Source organism: Bemisia tabaci, chromosome 10, assembly GCF_918797505.1.
Source record: "Bemisia tabaci chromosome 10, PGI_BMITA_v3".
NCBI lineage: Eukaryota > Metazoa > Arthropoda > Insecta > Hemiptera > Aleyrodidae > Bemisia > Bemisia tabaci.
Window position 1 is genome coordinate 13,425,861 of NC_092802.1, and position 20,954 is coordinate 13,446,814.

The following is a 20,954-nucleotide window of genomic DNA, read 5'->3' on the forward strand; positions in this document are numbered from 1 at the left end:
TTCTCGCGGATTGTCTCCGATTTGCATGAAGAGGGCGCTTTCGGCGCCTACTCGAGGGACAGGTGACTCGAACGACTTCCGACGAGGGTGCCAAGTCTCCATATAAATGAGTATTTTTCGAGATATTCGTTGAGCTTTTGATGATATTAAAAAACAATAAAAAAAATAAAGTCCGAATTGAATAAGAAAGCGTCCATAAATCACACGAAGCTCTGGTGGGGGGGGGGGGTCGAGGACAGTATTTCGCCGTTGTCTTCTTACGTAGTAAAGGAGAGGAACCTTGGTTACAAAAGCGTTACGGGGGACGAAGGGGTAAACGATGCTTACGTAATTTATGGACGCTCCCGAAATGGAGGCATTCGTAATTCCTGATGCAACTCGGTTTTAAATTGAGTCATTTGATGACGTCATTAGCGGCCGATGAAGACAAAATGTTTCGGAATCCAAATGCGAATGAATGAAACAATTTTTAAGGTCCAGGTTTGTCGAAAGTCGATAGACAAAGCAACAAAATTATGTGTTTTTACTGACAATCAAAGCCGAAAAACATGTCTGTTACTCATTCGTCAAATTTTAGATGTTAGAAACCCAACTTTGCTTATTTTTCTTCTATTTTTCTACATCCTCTTTTAGTTTCTTTTTACTTCCCTGGAAATAAATATCAAAATTCTTATTGGATCGGGTTTTTACCATATGGGGCCGCCCATAAATTACGATAGGGTTAATACATGTATTTTGTAGTTCTCTATATATTTAATAAAGAAAAAAAAAATACGTAACGCTTTAGGGAAGAGGAGGGTCGAGGAAAGCGTTACGTCAATTTGTTTTTGCGCGTTAAAGGATAGGATCCTACGTTACAAAAGCGTCACCAGGGTGGGGGGGGGGGTCCAAAATGCCGAAAAAGTGCCTTCCATAGCTTATAGACCGCCCTAAGTGATAATTTTATCCCCTTGTTGATGTCGCAAGTAAATAGTAAAATTAGGCATTTTTCTCAAATGCCTAGGGAGATGGTTAAATTTTGACGGTTTACAAAATTTCGTGAATTCATGGCGAAGAGCTCGCGAGTTTTCAATATTTTTGGAAGAATAACTCATGAAACCTACGAACTCTTTTTGTCTTTTCCTCTTCAATTGCTTCTCATATTTTCAAATGTTGAAATTCCGAAAATTCTGTATTTTATGACATGCTGAAAATTCCAAGATAAATGGCTACTCAGAAGCTAAAAATTGTTTGAAGTGCCATTGTGTGATGCAAATTTTTACTAAGAATTTTTTCTCACAGATGCAATAAATTATTTTCTGTGAACATGGAAAAATAATCAAAATTTCAAACTAAGTTGGAATATTTGACTTTTTGCCTAGGCATTTGACAAAATGCCTGATTTCACTATTTGCCTGCGACATTGATACACCTAGCATTGACAATTAAAAATACCACTATTGTTCTTTACACTGGGGAAAAAACACATTGGATCTAGATTCTACACTCTTAAAAACATCGACAAGAAAAAATACTCTTGATTCAATCGGATTTTTGCTTAAATCAAGAACCAAGCCTCTTAATTTGAGCGGATTTCCTTTTGATTTAAGCTTAAATCTGATTGAATCAAGAGTCCTCTTTCTTGTCAATGTTTTCAAGAGTCTGGACTCTAGATCCAATGCGTTTTTTTCCAGCGTACCTTAACCACCCCCGTGATTTTTTTTCCGAAATAGGACTACTTTGGGTCTCAGTATACTCTTGATTCAATTAGATTTAAGCTTGAATCAAGAACCAAGCCTCCTAATTTGAGCGGATTGCCTTTTGATTTAAGCTTAAATCTGATCGAATCAAGAGTCCTTTTTCTTGTCAATGTTTTCAAGAGTCTGGACTCTAGATCCAATGTGTTTTTTTTTTCCAGTGTACTTTAACCACCCCCGTGATTTTTTTTTTTTCCAAAATAGGACTATTTTGAGCCTCAGTGTTGTTTTCCATATAAACTTTGATGGTTTCAACTTCAATAAGCTTATAAATGGCAACGAGGTGGAAAGCAATCGAATTCAATCTTGAGAGGAAGCTCATATGAGAAAAAACCCATTTAAGCTTCTGAATTTAAAAAGTGAGTTCCCGACTCCTGTTTGCCGGGTCTCCTGCGAAACGATCCCATTCACACACAGGACCCGAAGTGGCACTCCGAGAACCCAGCAACCCAGTCGGAACAATCCCATTCATTAAATCCGCAACCTAATTTTCGCGCGTCCGATGACGCGGGAACCTGTCACTGGAATTAATCATTCGTATGGAGCGACGCAGCCCCCTCTTTTTTCGAAATGGGTCTGCTGCAAACTCTGCGGTGGGATTTTTAGGTCTGTGTGGGGTTGTGAAATCGGGGGAAATTATTAATCTGCAAATGCCTTGACCGTACAACCCTGCCAAAGAAAAACGCCGTATGAACCTTCGGCTGTTTCCTCCAATAGAAACAAAATTCACTGAAAAAAAACACATTGGATCTACAGTCCGGACTGTTGAAAACATTTACAAGAAAAAATACTCTTGATTCGATCGGATTTTTGCTTCAATCAAAACGAAATCCGCTTAAATTAAGAGGCTTGGTTCTTGATTTAAGCTAGATTCTGATTGAATCAAGAGTCCTTTCTCTTGTCGATGTTCTTAAGAGTCTGGAGTCTGGACTCTAGATCCAATGTGGTTTTTTCCAGTATTTACGGGGGAAATTTTGAATATTTTTCCTCAAATTTTTTAGACGATTTTGTACCCAATTTAATCTAAAATATCCGAAAATTTCAAAGAAAAATATGCACTTTTTCTCAAAAATGCATTTCTTGTTCGGGGCTATTTGTCAACTCTTGAATGTTCACACGGCCGCGGCGTTCTTCCTAAGCATACGTTCACTTTTTTGAGGAGGGAATATATAAAATTGATATTTTCTCGAATAGTTGGTAAAGTGAAAAGCTAATTTCAGACATTTCCGATGCAGTCACCGCGATTTTTCAGTCACCTAATGTAAGAGTCAGGGCCGTATTCAGTACAGCCGTAGTCATCTCTGAAACAGCGGGCCGATTATTGAATCGCTATCGAATGAACTTGATCGAAAAATCCCTATCTTGGCAATGATATTTGGACGTATTTCTGCCAAACGGAGCCAGAGGCAGGTGGAAAATAAAGAGTGTGCTCGTTAGTTGAAGACCGTAAGAATGAATGGAAATTATATTTAAAGCGCCTGACATGAGCGGCACGGAAGTCGGCACCGTTGTCGCTTTTGCTATCGGCTTTAACGCATGAGCCCTATACACAAAGCTCTTTTGGAAAAAACCGGAAAAACCTTTCCCAGTTTTGGACATTTTAAGAGCTACCTTAAAGTTTGTAAGATTCGGAAACTTTTTTCTTTCGTATTTTTTTGTTTGCGGAGGCAAATCATTGTAAATCGTTGCAAAAATCTATTTGCACAGCCAAATGCAAAATGCAATGCAAATTGCAAATGTAAATGCTGCCTCTTCATAATTATCTAAAAAAATTCCTTGAATAGCAAATCGGTTTTGCTTCCCACCAACAAATTGTGAATTTTAGAGGAAAAGAATTATGTAAATTTTAATACCCATATATCAAGTCTTTTTAGAAGAAAAGATTTTGAAAACACGATTACGAAAACACGATTACACGATTTTGAAAACGATGCAATTGTGCTGATTCTTTTTTGCTGAATGCGATCCAAATTGTCCTTTTTATGGTGCTATAATAAGGACCTCTTCAAATCCCCTTATTCTAGATGAAAACCAATGGGAGGGGGGGGGGGTCCGTAGGTAAAGGAACTCATTTAAGAACGACAATGAGTGCGGCTCTTTAAAACTCTTGCAAAAGTTCGCAATAAAGACTGGAAAACGTCGCTGTTTGCATGGATGTGAATGAAAAATGGGGTTCGACTGAAAGCAAGCCTGTTCACTGAAGTCCTTCCGCGCGGGTGATTTCTAATTTGAAACAGATTCAGTTCTATTCACGCAGTTACTTCATTGAATTTAAATTCGAGTATGTTCCGAGGGAGAGGCTTGACGCTAGTATAAAAGCTTGGCTAACAGGGAGAAATCAGAAGCTTTCAGCATCACAGGAGCAACAGTTAATGCTTGCTCTAAACACGGCTATTCGCGTAAAGCTGAGCGATGAATGGAGAGAGTTTGCGGAGAGATCAATTTTTCATCAACGAGCGAATATAAATAAAGTGTGCGCCACTATGCTGCCCTTCTAAGAAAGAACACCGAATGAGCCAGTAGGGGTAGGTGTTGTCAAATTTTCTTCAAAAAAAAACAACGAGTTTCAGAAAAAATTGTGAATGATTCTCTACTGATTTTTGGAGGATTTTGTTTGAATTGAATCGAAAAAGTCTGATAACTTCGAGATAAAATATTATATATTTGCCATCGTGCGGATTTTGCCATTTTCCTGCGTTCTGCAGTTACCTTCATGAATGGACGTAACTAGTGTTGCACCAAACAGCATATCTCTTTGAAGAAAAACTGTGCTCATTCGGGTTTTTTCTCTCTTGTATTGAGATTTTCAGCCTTATACTGAATTTTTAACGCACGCTGCCAAAAAAAACTCCAACATACTGACAGTGGCGTGACGTGGTTTGCGATTTATCGATTGATCCGTCATTTAAACCTATAGAAAAGGATCGATTATCAGGGTGTTCGCAGCGAACACCTTAATAATCGATTCTTTACCATGCTACAAATGAAGAAATATCGATAATCGATCATTTACGCCACGCCACTGCATACTATGTAAGAATACGTGACTATCTTGCCTCAGCATTTAACAAAATGCCTGGTTTAAGAATTTGCTCGCGACAAATATAAATCGAAAAAGGATTAACGGTTTGAAAAATAGATGAAAATTGAGAACGGAATCAAAGTTGTTCCCTGACGCGGAAGAAAAGGATCGCCGGCTTTTTGATGTCGTGACATCCCCGGCACCCCTCAACATCCCCTCTGCGACTAGGGGGTAATGGGAGCTTTGCAAAAGATCTACGACAGTCTGAGATGGGATTTTAACCGCTCCAAACGCTTCGACGCGTCGCGCGTCGTATCTCGTTGTCTTTTGCACCGTTGTCAAATTGAACTTTTCATAGGCTTTTTGGCATTGATTTTTAACCTTCCTCGCAGATCAACCAGTGTTCGAAGCTCACATAGGAGTTTCAGGAGCCATGTGGCTCATTAAGGTCGATTTTTAGGGGCAATTAAAGAATTTATAGGGGACATTACAGATTTTTTAGGGGCCATTAAAGATTTTTTAGGGGACAAATTGACTTTTTGCCTATGTATCACGGCGCATTTAGTGACAAGTTAGACGCAAGATGTTTTAGTTATAGAACTAGTAGCTGTTACTTGGGAGAAATTTCGAAACTCACCAAACAGAAAAACTATGATTATTTGTTATTTTTTTGGGGGGGGGGAAGGGAGGGAAAAGTTTTAGGGCATTGTAAGACATCCGTAATGACAATCTTTCACTTTCTTTTTGAATGAAATAAGACTATCTGACCCCTCCCCATCCCTTAAAGGTTCTCAAGAAATAATGGAGAAACCGTGAAAAAATATTAATAAAAGTATTTTCAATGCAACTTTTTTTAAAGTTTTTTTTATGAATAGTTCATTCGTTTTTTTTGCAACTCAATTTTTCCCGAGATAAAAAAAGACAATTTTTGCACGTGGCCAAAGGAATAATCAGTGAAATTTTTCGCTTGAAATGCCCGAAAATTTCATCGTTTAAGTCCAATTTGCCACAAAAAAACATTGTATGCTAAAATATGAATACGCTCTTTTGCATAAAGAACGATGAAGTGTGACTACCATTTCGACTGAATAAATTCTGAAAGAAAATTTTGAAACCTTCCGATTCTTTTTTCGGTACGTTTGGCTTCGTGCCGGCGGGCGTATTTTATTATGGAACTTTTTGCCCGGCATCTCAATTTCAATAAAAGTATTTTCATTGCAAATTTTTTCAAGTTTTTTTTATTAATAGTTCATTCGTTTTTTTACTACTAAATTTTTACCGATATGAGAACAATGAAATTTTTGCACGTGACCAAAGGAAAAATCAGTAAAATTTTTCGCTTGAAATGCCCGAAAATTTCATCGTTCAAGTCCAATTTGCCACAAAAAAAATCTTTGCTAAAATATGCCTACGTTCTTTCGCATAAAGAACGTCGAATCGGGACTTACAATCGAATAAATTCTGAAAGAAAATTTTGAAACCTTCCAATTCTTTTTCCGGTAAGCTTGGCCTCGTGGCGGCGGGCGTATTTTATTATGGAACTTTTTGCCCGGGCATTTCAATTACCGTCACCGTCAGATTTGGCGAAAACACGACATTACCCACAGCCGAACGACGAGAAACCCCCAAATTCAACCCGATCTCTCAACATTGCCTGTCATTCCGGGTAACATCATTCCGATCTCTTCTTCCCCATTTCATCCCTTTGTACATCGTTTAGAGAGTCGTTTAAAGTTTAAGGGATGTTCCAAACAGCGGTACACACGTTCGGATAGAATTGAGATACTAAACTTGAATCAATGTGCAGAAAAAACAGACATGGGGGAGTTTGAAAGGATTCCGCGAACGCTGTATAATCTGCGGAATTCCCTGCCTTTGACGCTGAGAATGGGACTTTTTAGATTCCTATCCACGCGAGGGTTCGATAGGGGTCAAGGCGTGAATTTTATTCACGGTTCAGATCGTCGCTCCTGAGGCGTAAGAGCGTATCTCTGTTTCCTCATAAGCTCTGAAAAGCATAGAGTTATATGGAAAATAGGGTTCACGTGGAGATCAGGATGCGCCCTTACGTCAGAGGAGCAACAAGATGAGTATTTTTTCATCAATTTTTTTGGGTAGGAACAATAAACTCCACATAAAGATTTAGTTCTGCTAAATCGACTCATTTTAATGTTTTGACCGTTCGAAAGAAATGGGAGAGCAGGAGGAAAATTGCCTAAAAATCTTCTCCTTGTGTTTCAGAGCCTAGTTTAAAATCAAGGAGGATGGACCAAACTTACTGAAAGCTTGATTTAAAAAAAAAAAAAAAAAAAAAAAAAAAAAAAAAAAAAAAAAAAATTATTCGTGTAGTATGAATGAGTAAGTTACGGTGGTCACGGAGTCATGTTCTGATGCTTGATTCTTGTGGATTAGCTACACGGAGAAAAAACCTCGTGCGTGAACCCGAAGTTTAGGTCATATGGATCTCTGAAGTTTTTGGATTGAGCATCTGAACACTTTAGATCCAGCTGCTGAGGTTGGGATCACACATCTGAAACTTCAGTCCTCACATCAGATGTGAGAACCGAAGTTTTTCGGATGTGAAAATCGAAGTACCTCAGATGTAAGAACTGAAGTTTCAGATGTGTGATCCAAACCTCAGCAGCTGGACCTGAAGTGTTCAGATGCTCAATCCGAAAACTTCAGAGATCCGTATGAGCTAAACTTCGGGTCCCACGCACGAAGTTTTTTTCTCCGTATAAAAATAATTAGATCCATCGAAACGTCAACTTTCTACGTTGCATATTCAGCGAAATATCGCGCTTTGAAAAATTCGGTTTATGACGTCATCCACCGCGGTAGTGAAACCCTTGATTTCTTCCACCTTGCTTTCATCAGCCAGGGAAACACACATTCGAAATGGTTACTCAACGTGTAACTTGGATAAAAGCAAGGCGGGAGAAACCAAGGGTGTCACTGCCGTAGTGGATGACGTCATAAACTGAATTTTCAAAGCGCGATATCTCGGTCAATATTCATCGAAGAAAGTTGCTGTTCGGACTGATCTTAATATTTCAAGCGGATGGACAAGAATTAATCATCAAACTACGATTCTAAAACCAACGCAACTAACCCCCATTACAGCAGAGAAGCTTTTCATGTACCTTCAGTGTGTGTTAAGTGTTTTCAAATGTTTCACCATAATGCGTTTTAATAAATGACAAAACACGAATTTCCTCTCTCTCTTCATCCCTTCAAAACTTGACTATCAAACGGAGGGAAGCGGTGGGTTGATACTCCCGGATTTACCACGGCGATTGTTTTGACTTTTACACACGCACCCGGTGTTTTTGTTGCTCCCCTTTTCTTGTTTTTTGAAGGATTTCAGTGAGCGCGCGTGCGGTTTTGAGAACCTGTCATGCTGTGATGTCTCAGTCAACAATCCGTCGATGATAGAATACACCTAACGCGTGTCAGGTGACTCCGTGGCAAGAATCAGAAAGTTTTGACAAGACGGCTTGTGTGAGCTGATAACATATGAGCGTGTCACGCACTATGTCAACCTCGAGGATTATCAAAACTGATGAGATATTGAAAGTTTATAATGAGTAGGCAAAATCGAGGGGAATAATAAATGGATTACATTTTTGCAATAAGGAACCATTATTTCTGGGCAATTTTAGAAACAACATACTTGCCATTGGTTTCCTTACGTAGATATGTGCTTTTATGGAAGAGCCAGAGATAGTGGTCGCCCTTCTTGCAAAATGTAATCCAAATATTACCGGTGCATAACGTTTGCGCACACTTTTTTTACCGATAACGTTTGCGCACACTTTTCACGAATATCATTTGCGCACACTTTTTACCGATAACGTTTGCGCACACTGCACTATTTGGCAACGCTGCAATGATGCTCCAGTAGTGTCGCTTCGTGATAAGACAATTCAACGGACGGATAATTTATAAACGGACGAGGGGAAATTTTCATTTAAATAAATTCCAATAAGCAATCAATAAGTAAATGAATAAATAAGTTAATAAGAAGAAAATAGAAAATGAAGAAAGTTAAGAAAATAAGATATATGGTTACTCACAGATTTTTCGCTGTTACTATCATCATCCGAATGTCTACGAAACCTCTCAACAATTTTTTAACGCTCAGATATAGTGTCTTTGAAAATTAAATCTGTGCGAAATGATGAGGTGTTCACTAAACAGAATGATCAACAAAAAAAAAGATGATGAAATTATTGTTTTAACCAATTCGTATCTCGATAAGGACCTGAAAATTACGGAGTTTCTGGAAATGGTTCGTGAAGTTAAATACCCCGACAAAAATGATTCAGACGAAGAAAATAACCCGGAGGCTGTAAATGACTCTTTCAATGCAGACGAGCCTGATGAATTCATTTCTGAAAATGGTGCTGATGAAACTTGCTCTTCAAATGCAACCTGCCCTAAAAACAGCCCTAAAACCCGTCCTTGCACTAAAGATGGTTCCGGTGAAGACAGTCACAGCATTTTTAGCTGAAGTAACAGCGAAAAATCTGTGAGTAACCATATACCTTATTTTCTTAACTTTCTTCATTTAATTTCTATTTTCTTCTTATTAACTTATTTATTCATTTACTTATTGATTGCTTATTGGAATTTATTTAAATGAAAATTTCCCCTCGTCCGTTTATAAATTATCCGTCTGTTGAATTGTCTTATCACGAAGCGATACTACTGGAGCATCATTGCAGTGTTGCCAAATAGTGCAGTGTGCGCAAAACGTTATCGGTAAAAAGTGTGCGCAAATGATATTCGTGAAAAGTGTGCGCAAACGTTATCGGTAAGAAAAGTGTGCGCAAACATTATGCAGCCAATATTACAGGGAATACTGGAATATTATACTGCTGCTGCGTTTACCATTTTTTGAAAAAGTAAGGATTGAGCGTTGGGACTAAAAAGCACATGCATCCATCAGATGGCGTAAATTTTTAAAGGCAACGAAAATGAAAGGATATCATGCGTTTATCAGTGACGGAATGAGATAATTCTTGCGCATCATTACTTAAAGACAATTGGTGAAACTTATCAGCTCTGTGAACATCTTGAATAGAATTTTCATCGTGGAAATAAAATTGAAAAATAATTTGGAAACAGTGCCCTTTGCAACGACGATTGTCTCCTATGAAACTTCGAAGGATTGAAATTGTTCACTCCCCGTTTTTTCCTCGCTAGATATGCGAGAAATTTGTATTATACGCATATTTTTTCGGTTTAGAATTAACGGACATTGCGTGCGAAATTTTTATGGAATGTACCTGTAAACACTGACGACAAACTATCCGAAAAAGAGTATGCGAGATATCACTTTTACGAAAATATGTTACATCATACTTCCATTCAAGTTTTTGGCTACGAGTAGTATTTACCATTTGGTTTCACAAATTAGTCAAAAAGTTATACATGTCAGTGTCTTCAAAGCATGAGAGCAAAGAGGGGGCATCAATCTCACATGTTTATGTGGAACAAACGGTTTAAACCGCTGTAATGTAGTTAGTTTGCTGTCAGCAGAGACAAAAAGCCCTCCACTAGTATCTTGGCAATGTTGGAAGCTTTTAATTTCTGGATTTCAAAATTCAGCTGTTGACCTACTTAATTGATAGTTAACATCGAGTTGGCAGGTTTTTTTGGCAAATTCAGCTGTTGACCTACTGGATTGATAGTTAACATCGAGTTGGCAGGCTTTTTTGGCAAATAAATCAAAGTTTGAAAAATTTGTTTGGCTCATGACGTCACCCGAATTTCAAAATCCACCAAGTATGTAGATCAACAGCCGAAAAAAGAGTGATGACTGTTGCTCCTTTATAATTGGACTTATTTCTGTTAAATGGAACTAAGCGCCAAATGGAGTTCCTTTGAAGGATTTTAGAATCCCGATTAGCGCGTTCTATCAAACGGAATTAAGCGGCATGGAAAAACATTGCGAGTGGGACGGAACGAGCACTGCAACACCCGCCAAAAGCCCCCCTCTCCCTTCCTCTGTTTGATAGAAATACGCCCAATGGAGATGTTGCATGTGTGAGGAATTTGCGATTTGATTGTTGATTCTTACGTGAAAGTTCTCGAGAAACACGATGGTGCCACCGATTTTCTCTGAAATCAACTCCCAAGCTCGAAAAAAGCTCTCAAAGTTGAGGGCGTAATGGAGGTGATATCCCACGCTATCCTGAGAGTCCACCTCTACATCAAGACAAACTCTCTATGCAAAGATACAAAGCAAATACATTGAAAGGGCTGCCACTTTATTTGGGTCTTCCGCGACTGAAAACACGGCAACCCTGCTAATGTATTTGCTCCTTTCTTTGAATGGAGAGTTCGTCTTGATGTAGACGTGGACTCTCAGGATCGCGTGGGATGTCGCCTCCATTACGCCCTCACTTTGATAGCTTTTTTGAGCTTGGAAGTAGATTTCAGAGAAAACCAGTAGCACCATCGTGTTTCTCGCGAACTTTTAAATATGAATCTAGTGTCAAATCGCAAATTCCTCACACATGCAACATCTCCATTGTCCACATGGAAGTTTTGAATCCCCGAAATTGAAAGCTTCCACCTGTCGCCAAAAGGCCAGTCTGGTCTCTGTGTAATTTGTTTGCTGTTAGTCAAGTCCAGTAATTTGTAGGTTATGGTGCGAGTGAGGAATGCAAAGTGGAAGTGAGGTTGACATGCTGGTGCTCATGCGTAGGACGTCATCGGGGACTCACTTCGGGCCTTGGTGGACATGACCTGGAGCTGCTCGAGGAAGTAGCTGTAGGTGGCGACCCGGTAGAAACCCTCGTGGTAGGACTTCTTGCCCATGGCCGAGTAGACGGCGGCAAGGGTGAAGTGGCACTTGGAGTGCCCGCGGTCCTCCTCGTAGTTCTCGTAGAGGAGCCCGACCTGGTTCCAGCCGAAGTCGGAGAGGATCTGCTTGAGGGCGATCTGGATGAGGTTGTCGCCGGAGAGCATGCGGGTGAGCATCTTGAAGTCGTCGGTCTTGTTGTCGAACACCTTGGCCTGGGCCCCGGCCGTGAGCACCGGGATCCCCCACACCACCCCCGAGAAGCGGGCCACCTGCGCGATCACGTACTCGCAGACCGGGCCCAAGAACATGTCTGCAACACAAATTTACGCTCGTGGTTAGTTTCAAGTCATGCACTTCTTTTCATAAATGGATAAAAACTGGATATAGGGAAAAAAAAAGGATCCCTAGAAGCAGAACAATTTTTTTTTTCCAAAAAAAAGTATAAAAAAACGTATCTGTTATCTAAATGGTAGTTTTATATAAAAAAAAAAAAAAACGTGTAACGCTTATGTAAAAATAAATTAAAGTTCAGACCTGACTATAATATATGAAAAATGATGAAAGCTAGATGAGGTAATTTTTTTTATGGACAATTTTTTTATTTTTTTATATAACGCATGCATACGAAAGTATTAAAAGTGAACATTATTATGTAACTATTCTATAAAAAAAAGGTTATCATTTTCGTGAGCTTCTCGCGAATTAGAAGATTTTTTAGTATGTTTGAGAAAAGCTCACGAAAATTATGACTTTTTTAATATAATGGTTACATAAAAATGTTCACTTTTAACACTTTCGTATGCATGCGTTATATAAAAAATATTAACTTTTGTACATAATCTTTATCTTTTCTTTCTATAGTTCTGCTACTAGGGAACCTGCTGACCCAAGGCGTTATAGATCTCTCGGCCTGACCCCTACTTAGGTGATTCGTCAAGCTCAAGCGACGCGGTAGAACTGGCATGCGATATAGCGCATCGATTAGGTCAAAAATCTCGGCAGCTTTGAATTTTTAATAAAAAAAAGGACGATAGCCCCTGCGCATAAGCCTAAAGAATCAGAAGCCCAGAAATTGGGAAAAATTCAGAGAAATGAAAGTAGAATAGTATGCTTGAAAAAAGAACTTCTCATTCGATTCAGCTATCGATTTCTGTATCAAATGCAAGGTTTTTTCCATCGTGATTCTATATAATCGTTGTATTTTCTCTTTATCCTCTTTGTATATCACTTTGCCGAGGAATCGGTCCGCAGCTTCAACTCGATCTAATCCTCAACATTCGATTAGATTAATTTTTTCCTCCTTAACCGTCCGTGTACTTTCGAGTTGTAAGAGAAAAACTCCATCATCTGTGTGGGAGTTATCAAGAAAAAGTATAATTATTGAGAGGCAAAGAAGGGTCCACGCTACGAGAGAGAGAGATTTCGAAATTTGTAACTCGATAAGCATTAGACGACTAAAGGGTGACACGGAAGAAAGGTCCTTCTTGATGTTTCAATAAAAATGCAACGGGAAAAATTTGGAACGAAAGATGTCGCAGGTTTAAAGAGCGTAAACAGAGCAAACTGGGTTATTCTCTTTATGCAGTAGCAGCGCGGTGGAAAAAATTTGAATTGAATAACTTGCTCTAAAATTGGAATTTAAATCTAATCAAATCACAGGGGTCTTGCATTTTAGTGCTCTTGCAGTGTCGCAGTGCGTTCTTTTCTTGCCGATCCTAAAAATAGGGCCGTGAAAGGATGCGAAATCTCCGAGAAAAGGGAAGTTTCCTCTTCCGCACATGTTTATCCTACGCTTAAAATTGCAAACTTAATGGTAAAGTTATTCTTCTCTTTTCGGGCGCGGTTGCTGTTGACCCCATTCCAAGTTGTAAATACCTAATAAAATGTTACAAAAAAAAAAAAAAAAAAAAAAAAAAAAAAAAAAAAAAAAAAAAAAAAAAAAAAAAAAATTGCTGAAATCGATTTGTGAGAGAGGAAAATTACTTAAAAGTGTAATCAGTATATTCATATTTGCAAGAACAGCTATCTTCGAACGAAAATACGAAAAAAGAACTTTTCTTATTGATATTTTGATGTATTTTGAATTGTAAAAATATCGCAAGGATTCAGATGCGTCGATTACTTTTAATTACAAAACAAGTTGTTTGACATCAATGTGAGTGCTTTTTAAAAATTGTTAAAATCATGTTACCAATGGGCCTGTTGCAAACTTTTGCTAGAGCAGAATTAAGAGTTGTTTCCTAAAGATTATGCCTCAAAAATCACGATGAGCGCATCGGCAAAGTCTGAAATGCACTCATAAATTCACAATCTGCGTAAGAAATTTGCGTTTATTTGAGCTTCCCGCTTCAAAAACGATACTACTGCACAGGTGAACATTTTGTTAGAGGAGTCGCTCCATTGTCAGCAATATTCATCATGGCTGACGCTTGCGCAGTTCCTCGCGTAATTCGAGGAGAGTTCAAGGTCAATCAAGGCGGGCGAGGAAAATATAGACGTAAACTTGCCGATTGTTATCTGGTTTAATCCTGTTCAGGTGCTATCTCGTCCTATCACACGTGTTTTGGCGGATTGGCATCGGCCATGATGAGTATTGCCGACGATGGGACGACTCCTCTAACAATGTTCACCTGTGCCGTAGTATCGTTTTTTGAAGCGGGAAGCTCAAAAAACCGCAAATCTCTTACGCAGATTGTGAAGTTATGAGTGCATTTTAAACTTTGCCGATGCGCTCATCGTGATTTTTGAGGCATTATCTATAAGAAACAACTCTTAGTTTCGCTCTAGCAAAAGTTTGCAACAGGCCCATTTTCACATGACTGGTCACACAGTCAATTTCACTCAAATTTTACGTTAGAAAAGAATAAAACGGTTTCGTAACTAGTACATTTTAACATTTTTTTTTAATTTTTTGTTTAAATTCAAACTTTATTGGCATTATTACTAGGATGACAATGCTGTCTTAGTGGTTATATCTACCATTGGTTGAAGGTAGAAATAGTAAACTACTGTAGAGGACGCACACGTTTAAGCAATCTTTACGCAAAAATTGACTTGAACCTCACCTGTTGTATGATATTTAAACTTAACCCTTTGTTGCATGCACCCTTTGTATGCTCTTGTTTCAAGCGGATTTTGAATTGAATCAATGCGAAATCCGCTTGAAACAAGAGTTCAAGACTCTTAAATCCGGCGACAAGAAACTGCACTCTTAAGTCAATGCACCGCGGCATTGGTCCAAGAGGTTTTTTTTTTTTTTACCAGTGATGAGCTAATCGTTGATTTTGGAGAGAAAATCTATACATTACGCAGTATTTTTTCGAAAGTAGAGTCTATTGGAATCGATTTTTGTAGTTTTTTCTTGAAATAAGGAGATCAGACTTATAATGCTCCCCAAAAATATGTCTTGCTTTGATTCAATTTAATACTTCAGCATAGAAATACAGCTGAAAACCATTTGTTGCTTTCATGCAGTGCTATGCAATGAAGCGTTAACACCGACTTGGCAACATTAATTCAGATTTTCTGGAGACAGAAGCACAAACGCTAGTGGGTCGAGATAGGAAGAATGAAGATGGGAATATTTGGTGGGGGGGGGGGGGGGTTAAGGGGGACCCACGCTCTAACGAGCTTCGCGGGTCACGTTATGAAACGAAATAAGGAAAAGCATCAGAAACTCGAGAGAACCTGCGTTACCAGACGACAAAATACGTTCAACAGGGTGCGAGTCTGGAATACCCCCTGTATTTCCCGTTTAGCGGAGACGTTGTAATCAAATATCAATTTCGGCCTCAATTTTTTTCGCGTTTGGAATAATTTTTCATCCCGCTTCCGCTGCTCCCATCCCCACCACGCATCTGATTTTTTATACCTCCTGCTCATCGACTGTTTGCAAATAATTTGTGGCAATTCCCCATTATCCCCCATTCCCTCTGGTTTTTTACTCGGATATTTCCGGGAATCCACCCTTAGGGACATTTATCATCACAGGCAGTTTAGTACACGGAAAAAATAGAAGTAGGGGCTAAAACCCAACTAACAAAATTGCCGTGATACCCTAATATGTTAGGTTACTAACGGAACCATTGCGGTACCACCCCCAAATTTGAGTTTTGTTGCTTATCTTAAAGAATGAAAATGCCCTAACCATTCAACTAAATGGGGTACTTCATTTTGAAAACATTTATATTTTTAAAACGTGATAAATATTTGTAAAACCTTTTCCAAATGACATTAATCTCAAGAAACCGCAGTTGTGCCGACAGAAACTGCAAAAATGAATGAAAGAGGGAAAAAAACCAAGAAGCACGCAATCTTTAGTTTTAACCCATTTGTACATCGATCTTTTAGAGTCAAATACGTCAAATTTTGAGCGTTCGGTTGCGCATACACCTCGCCGCATCACAATAAAAGCACAAAATGTAAAAGAAAAAATAAAAGTGCTTTTGAAATCATTAAATTTGACACACATTATTGTATTATTCTCCTTTGATAAATTGATACATATTTTTTTCCCATCAATTTAAATGAGAATAATCAATGCGGAGTGTGCAAACATTTCAAAATCCTGAGTTAAAAAACGCTGACTATGCGAGCATAAATATTAAAGCCTAAGAGAGCGGAGCGGCTTGCAGGCTGCCAGCGCGAGAGACTCACTGGCGCCTACAAACCTAAGTGGATACTTCACGCATTGCACAATGCTTGAAGTATCCACTTAGGTTTGTAGGCGTCAATGCGCGTTCCGCGCTGGCCGCCGGCGGCGCCTGAAGCAACTATTTCACAACAGAGGTGTTGCACCGTATTAAACGAAAATGAACGTATTAAGAATGACAGGCATCCTTTAAAAGTACAGATCTTTCCTCGCAAAATAAATCAAGATACTTATCGTACACTGGAAAAATCTAAGAGCCTATAGCTGAGGCAAATGTAGAGGTTTATCTGGTTCAGTTATAACAAGGTGGGAAAATCTTGAAAGATAATTAAGTCTTGTTACACCAAAGAGGTGTAGAGAGTTTTAGTGAATTTTGTCTCATGGAATTGATGCTCCTCCATTTTTACCAAAACTCTCAACTATATATTATTCTCCGTTGGACCAAACAGACAAAAAAAAAAAAAAAAAAAAAAAAAAAAAAAAAAAAAAGCAAACCCTCATTCTTCCAAGACATTTTACATTTTCATCCAAAAACGTCGTGAGCAATTGTCGTTTGTATTTACATGTGGGCCAATCAACTTTGGGTCTCAACTGGCACGTGGACCAAAACTCCCGTGCCGAAAAAACGCGTGGACGTAAATTACTGGAAAAAACAGGTGCGCGGACAAAATATCGTTGACGAAATGTCCTATAACCCAAAATGTAATCCATTCGTTTAAATTTCAACGATAATACAACATTCATTCATCCAAAAAATTCGATCACATCTTGCAAAAAGGAACCAACACGATTACAGTGTTGTAAAAATGTTGCTTCTTCATAATCAGCCAAAAAATCCTCCAGGGCGGCAAGTATGTACCTTTTGCTTTCCGCCAAAAAATGGTTAATTTTAAAGGGAATTAATTGTGTAAATTTCAGTACTTTTCATACATTATAAGCATTTTTAAAAGACGAGGAGAAGTTGCACGATTTGTAAAACAATATAATTCCGCCGGTTCCTTTTAGCAAAATGCGATCTAATTATACGAATCCAATTGCGGAAATTCGCCTTTTGAATGAGGAATCCCTGAGTCTTGCGATAAAATACGCCTGAAAACGGAGCAATGCGGCAACCCGTGATGAATCTGAAGGGATAAAGCGCCGGAGTTTCTCTTGTCCGTTTTCTCGAGCAAACGCCTGAGGCGGTACGCGGGTGAATGTCCAGTTATTTTCCGCCATTAGCTATTAAAATCCACCCCAACCCTGAGCCCACGGACTCTTTACCCAGACGAACGCCTCAATTTCAATGGTGGGAGGGACAGATGGCTGTATTTCTGCCAAACGGAACTATGTGGTTTAAGACCTGAGCCCTGATACCCCTAAGAATACATGCATAACAGAGCTCACGTCATAATGCACATAGTTCCGTTTGGCAGGAGATGATGGCTTGCGGGCTTCGGGGTAATAAACAGATTGGACGCGCCAACAGCTATCAACCGGTTGTTTACAATTGTTCAAGCACCAATTTGCCCTTATTAAATGTAAATATGCTTCCACGAGGTTGCCGATATTATAGGGATGATTTCGCCAAGGATTGGATTTTTAGGACAAACGATATCTGAGGAAATTAACAACAGGAAACAAGAGGCTATAGGCTTTCAATGTATTCCAAGAAATTCAGTGCCTTATCGACAGAGAAATTCAGTACTTAATCAGTACCTCGATTTGACGGAATTCGAAAAATTTCGAAGATTATAAATTCTCGCTTTAATTACGACGAAAATGACGTAGACATTCTGCCGTGCTAAGGAAGAACGCCGTATGAACCTCCGCCGTGCAATGCCAGATCTCTTTTTGTAAAATAGAAATTTTCAGGAAAACTTGTGAAAATTCTCCTCCCAATTTTTTGGAAAGTTTTCTTCGTAAAAATGTCTAAATTATCAGAAAATTTCAAATAGAAATATTCCTTATTTGTCTCAAAAATTAACATTTGAAGAGGGGAATTTCGGCAACTCTCGGATGTTCATACGGCGTTTTTCTTTAACATAGCAGCATTGGTGGCTTAAAGATTAACTGACTGCACAATCGCGATCTTGCAGGCAAATACTAACCTAAGAATCAACGCGCAGGGGATGCCTACTTCCCAGGCTTTATTCAAAAACACACACCTGGCACGAAGGGAAAAAATTCGAGACCTTCTTGCGGAATTTTCGCTCCTTTTCAATACTTCCGGGCTGCCCATAAAAATCAGTGCTATTTCTGGACTTCCGAGAAATTCGGACTTGTAGACACCCTGAAGAGGTGAGAATGGTTTCACACCTGAAAATAACGCCTAACAGTGGTCTCAAGCCAAACCGTCGAAAATTAAATCAAAGGCTGTTGAGGGAAAGTGAAATATTATGATGTCATTAGGCAGTGTCGTTACTTAATTGTGTGTGAGCCGACACAGCTAATAACTTGAAGGGAAAAATTCTCAAACACTGACGCACAATCTCGAATAAAATTGAGATATTTCTATGTCCCCAACCGCCTTTGCGACACGTGATACATTAGCAGCCCTAAAATACGATATATTCAACAACTGTTGGAAGTTTCTAACCAATATGTAATTTGACCAAAAACCGTTGGGAGTTTTTAACCGAGATTTTCGCCGATTTTTTTGGATTCCGCGCGAAAATCGTTAACATTTTAAACACAAAATTTAATCATAACATATTCATCATTGTTTTATTTCATATCCTTTCATAGTTCGAGAATTTTTTTTTAGATCTCGATAGAATATAGCCCATAGATGAGCCCATTGTATTTAGATTAACCCACAAGGGGTCTGCGATGCGACCCTTGACCGGGAGTTGAGCCACGCAGCGGCCAGGGACTTAGCCCCCATGTCCTCATAAAAATTGCATTGTCCGAGACAGTTTTGCAGTCTTTGAATGAAGATAAGTTTCATCGTCTGAAAAACGTCGATATCACATTTTTTTTTCTCTCGGTAGCGCGGTAATTCGGTTTTTAAAGTGGAAAAAATAAATTGCCAAAATTCTAGTTGCGAAAGATTTGAGCTGTTCGTAAACAAGTATCGCCCCGTGTCATCACGAAAAAGATGGTTAAGAGAGAGAGAAAAAATGAAACAGATACGAAAAGGGATCAGAAGGTTGGAGAGAGACAGAGAAATAACATAATCCACCACCCAAAGAAGATCAACGAAAGCCGATCTGCTAGTATAAATCGTGACCAGAGCCGGGTAAAAGCAGTGGCGTATCAAGGATCATAGGTTATCGATATTTTCCCGTTTGAGGCTATGGTAAAGAGTCGATTATTGAGGTGCGTCCTGATAATCGATCCTTTTCCATTGTTTTAAATGGCTCATCAATCGATTTATTGCAAGTCGACACGCCTCCAAACCGGAGCTGCGTCCCGAAAGCGTTTCGCTTCACTTCCGAAACACGTAGGGATTATCGATTTGCATTTTATCCTCTTGTGTCAATCTGCATTTAACTTTGTTGACTTTTACGAGAACTCACTTTTGTTTGTCTGGCGCGGGATGCTTTCGTCGGGGAAGTTTGAGGAATTGTAATATTCGACGTTGCCATCTTGGTTGGATCCTCGAGCCTGATTATATCAGGATGCGTGAAGGAGAGGGAAGTCTTTAACGGCTGAAGTGCGTAATCTATTCCTCCGACATCAGAGATCGTCGCTCCTCTGACGTAAGGGCGTATCTAGATTTTCACATGAGCCTTAGAAAGCATAGAGTAATACGGAGCACAGGGGTCACGTAGAAATCGAGATTCGCCCTTACGTCAGAGGAGCGATGAGCAGTGGCGTGGCGAGCGTTACGATATATCGATTGATCTGCCATTTAAACCTATGGAAAAGGATCGATAAACAGGGTGTCTGCAGCGAACACCTTAATAATCGATTCTTTGCCATAGGTTTAAATGGCATAACAATCGATACATCGCAATTTACGCCACGCCATTGGCGATGAACTGATGCGAACGCGTCGGCTGGTGTGACGCTGTTTCCCTTACAAAGGAGCGTAAGTATATTTCAATGTTTCCAGGTATTTCTTCGCAAATTGCGTTTTTATCTGCAGGATCTTGGACATTTCTTCCTGGGAATTTCCGTGATTTTTCCTCTGATCTCATGCAAAAGTAAAAGCAATATTTTTGAGAAAAGTAAAACATATTTGCTCTGGAAATTTTCAAACACCCTTAAGTGAATTGTGAGCGAGATTCTCTGAAAAATTTCGATTTGAAAAAATGAGGTAGTGAACTAGGGGAGCGAAAAGAAAATATTTAGTAATGTAATCCGCCTCTAATCCATGCTAATGAGTTTATTATAAGTTTATAGGACATTTTGTCAACGATTGTTTGTCCGCGAATCTGTTTTTCCCAGTAAACGTCCACGCGTTTTTTCGGCACGGGAGTTTTGGTCCACATGCCAGTTGAGACCCAAAGTTAATTGGCCCACATGTAAATACAAACGACAATCGCACAAGACTTTTTTGGATGGAAATGTAAAATGTCTTGGAAGAATGAGGGTTTGCCTGTTTTTTTTGTTTTGTCTGTTTGGTCCAACGGAGAATAATATATAGTTGAGAGTTTTGGTAAAAATGGGGGAGCGTCAATTCAATGAGACAAAATTCACTAAAGCTCTCTACACCGCTTTGGCGTAACAGGACTTAATTATCTTTCAAGAATTTCCCACCTTGTTATACCTGAACCGGATAAACCTCTATATTTGCCTCGGCTA

At 39.1% G+C, this 20,954-nt stretch overlaps 1 protein-coding gene across 3 annotated transcripts in view; it reads right to left on the reverse strand.

Annotated features, from left to right (window-relative positions):
- Positions 1–20,954, reverse strand: part of LOC109044685 (atrial natriuretic peptide receptor 1) — a 589,109-nt gene that overhangs the window by 328,190 nt on the left and 239,965 nt on the right. Inside the window, exon 1 of one of the 3 annotated variants that reach the window (XM_072305171.1) lies at positions 11,493–11,908. The exons of the other annotated variants lie outside the window; for them this stretch is intronic. Coding sequence (XP_072161272.1) covers positions 11,493–11,880 — 388 coding nt within the window. The 5' untranslated portion in view covers positions 11,881–11,908. Of the gene's footprint in view, positions 1–11,492; positions 11,909–20,954 lie in introns of those variants that run through there. 3 annotated transcript variants of the gene reach the window in all.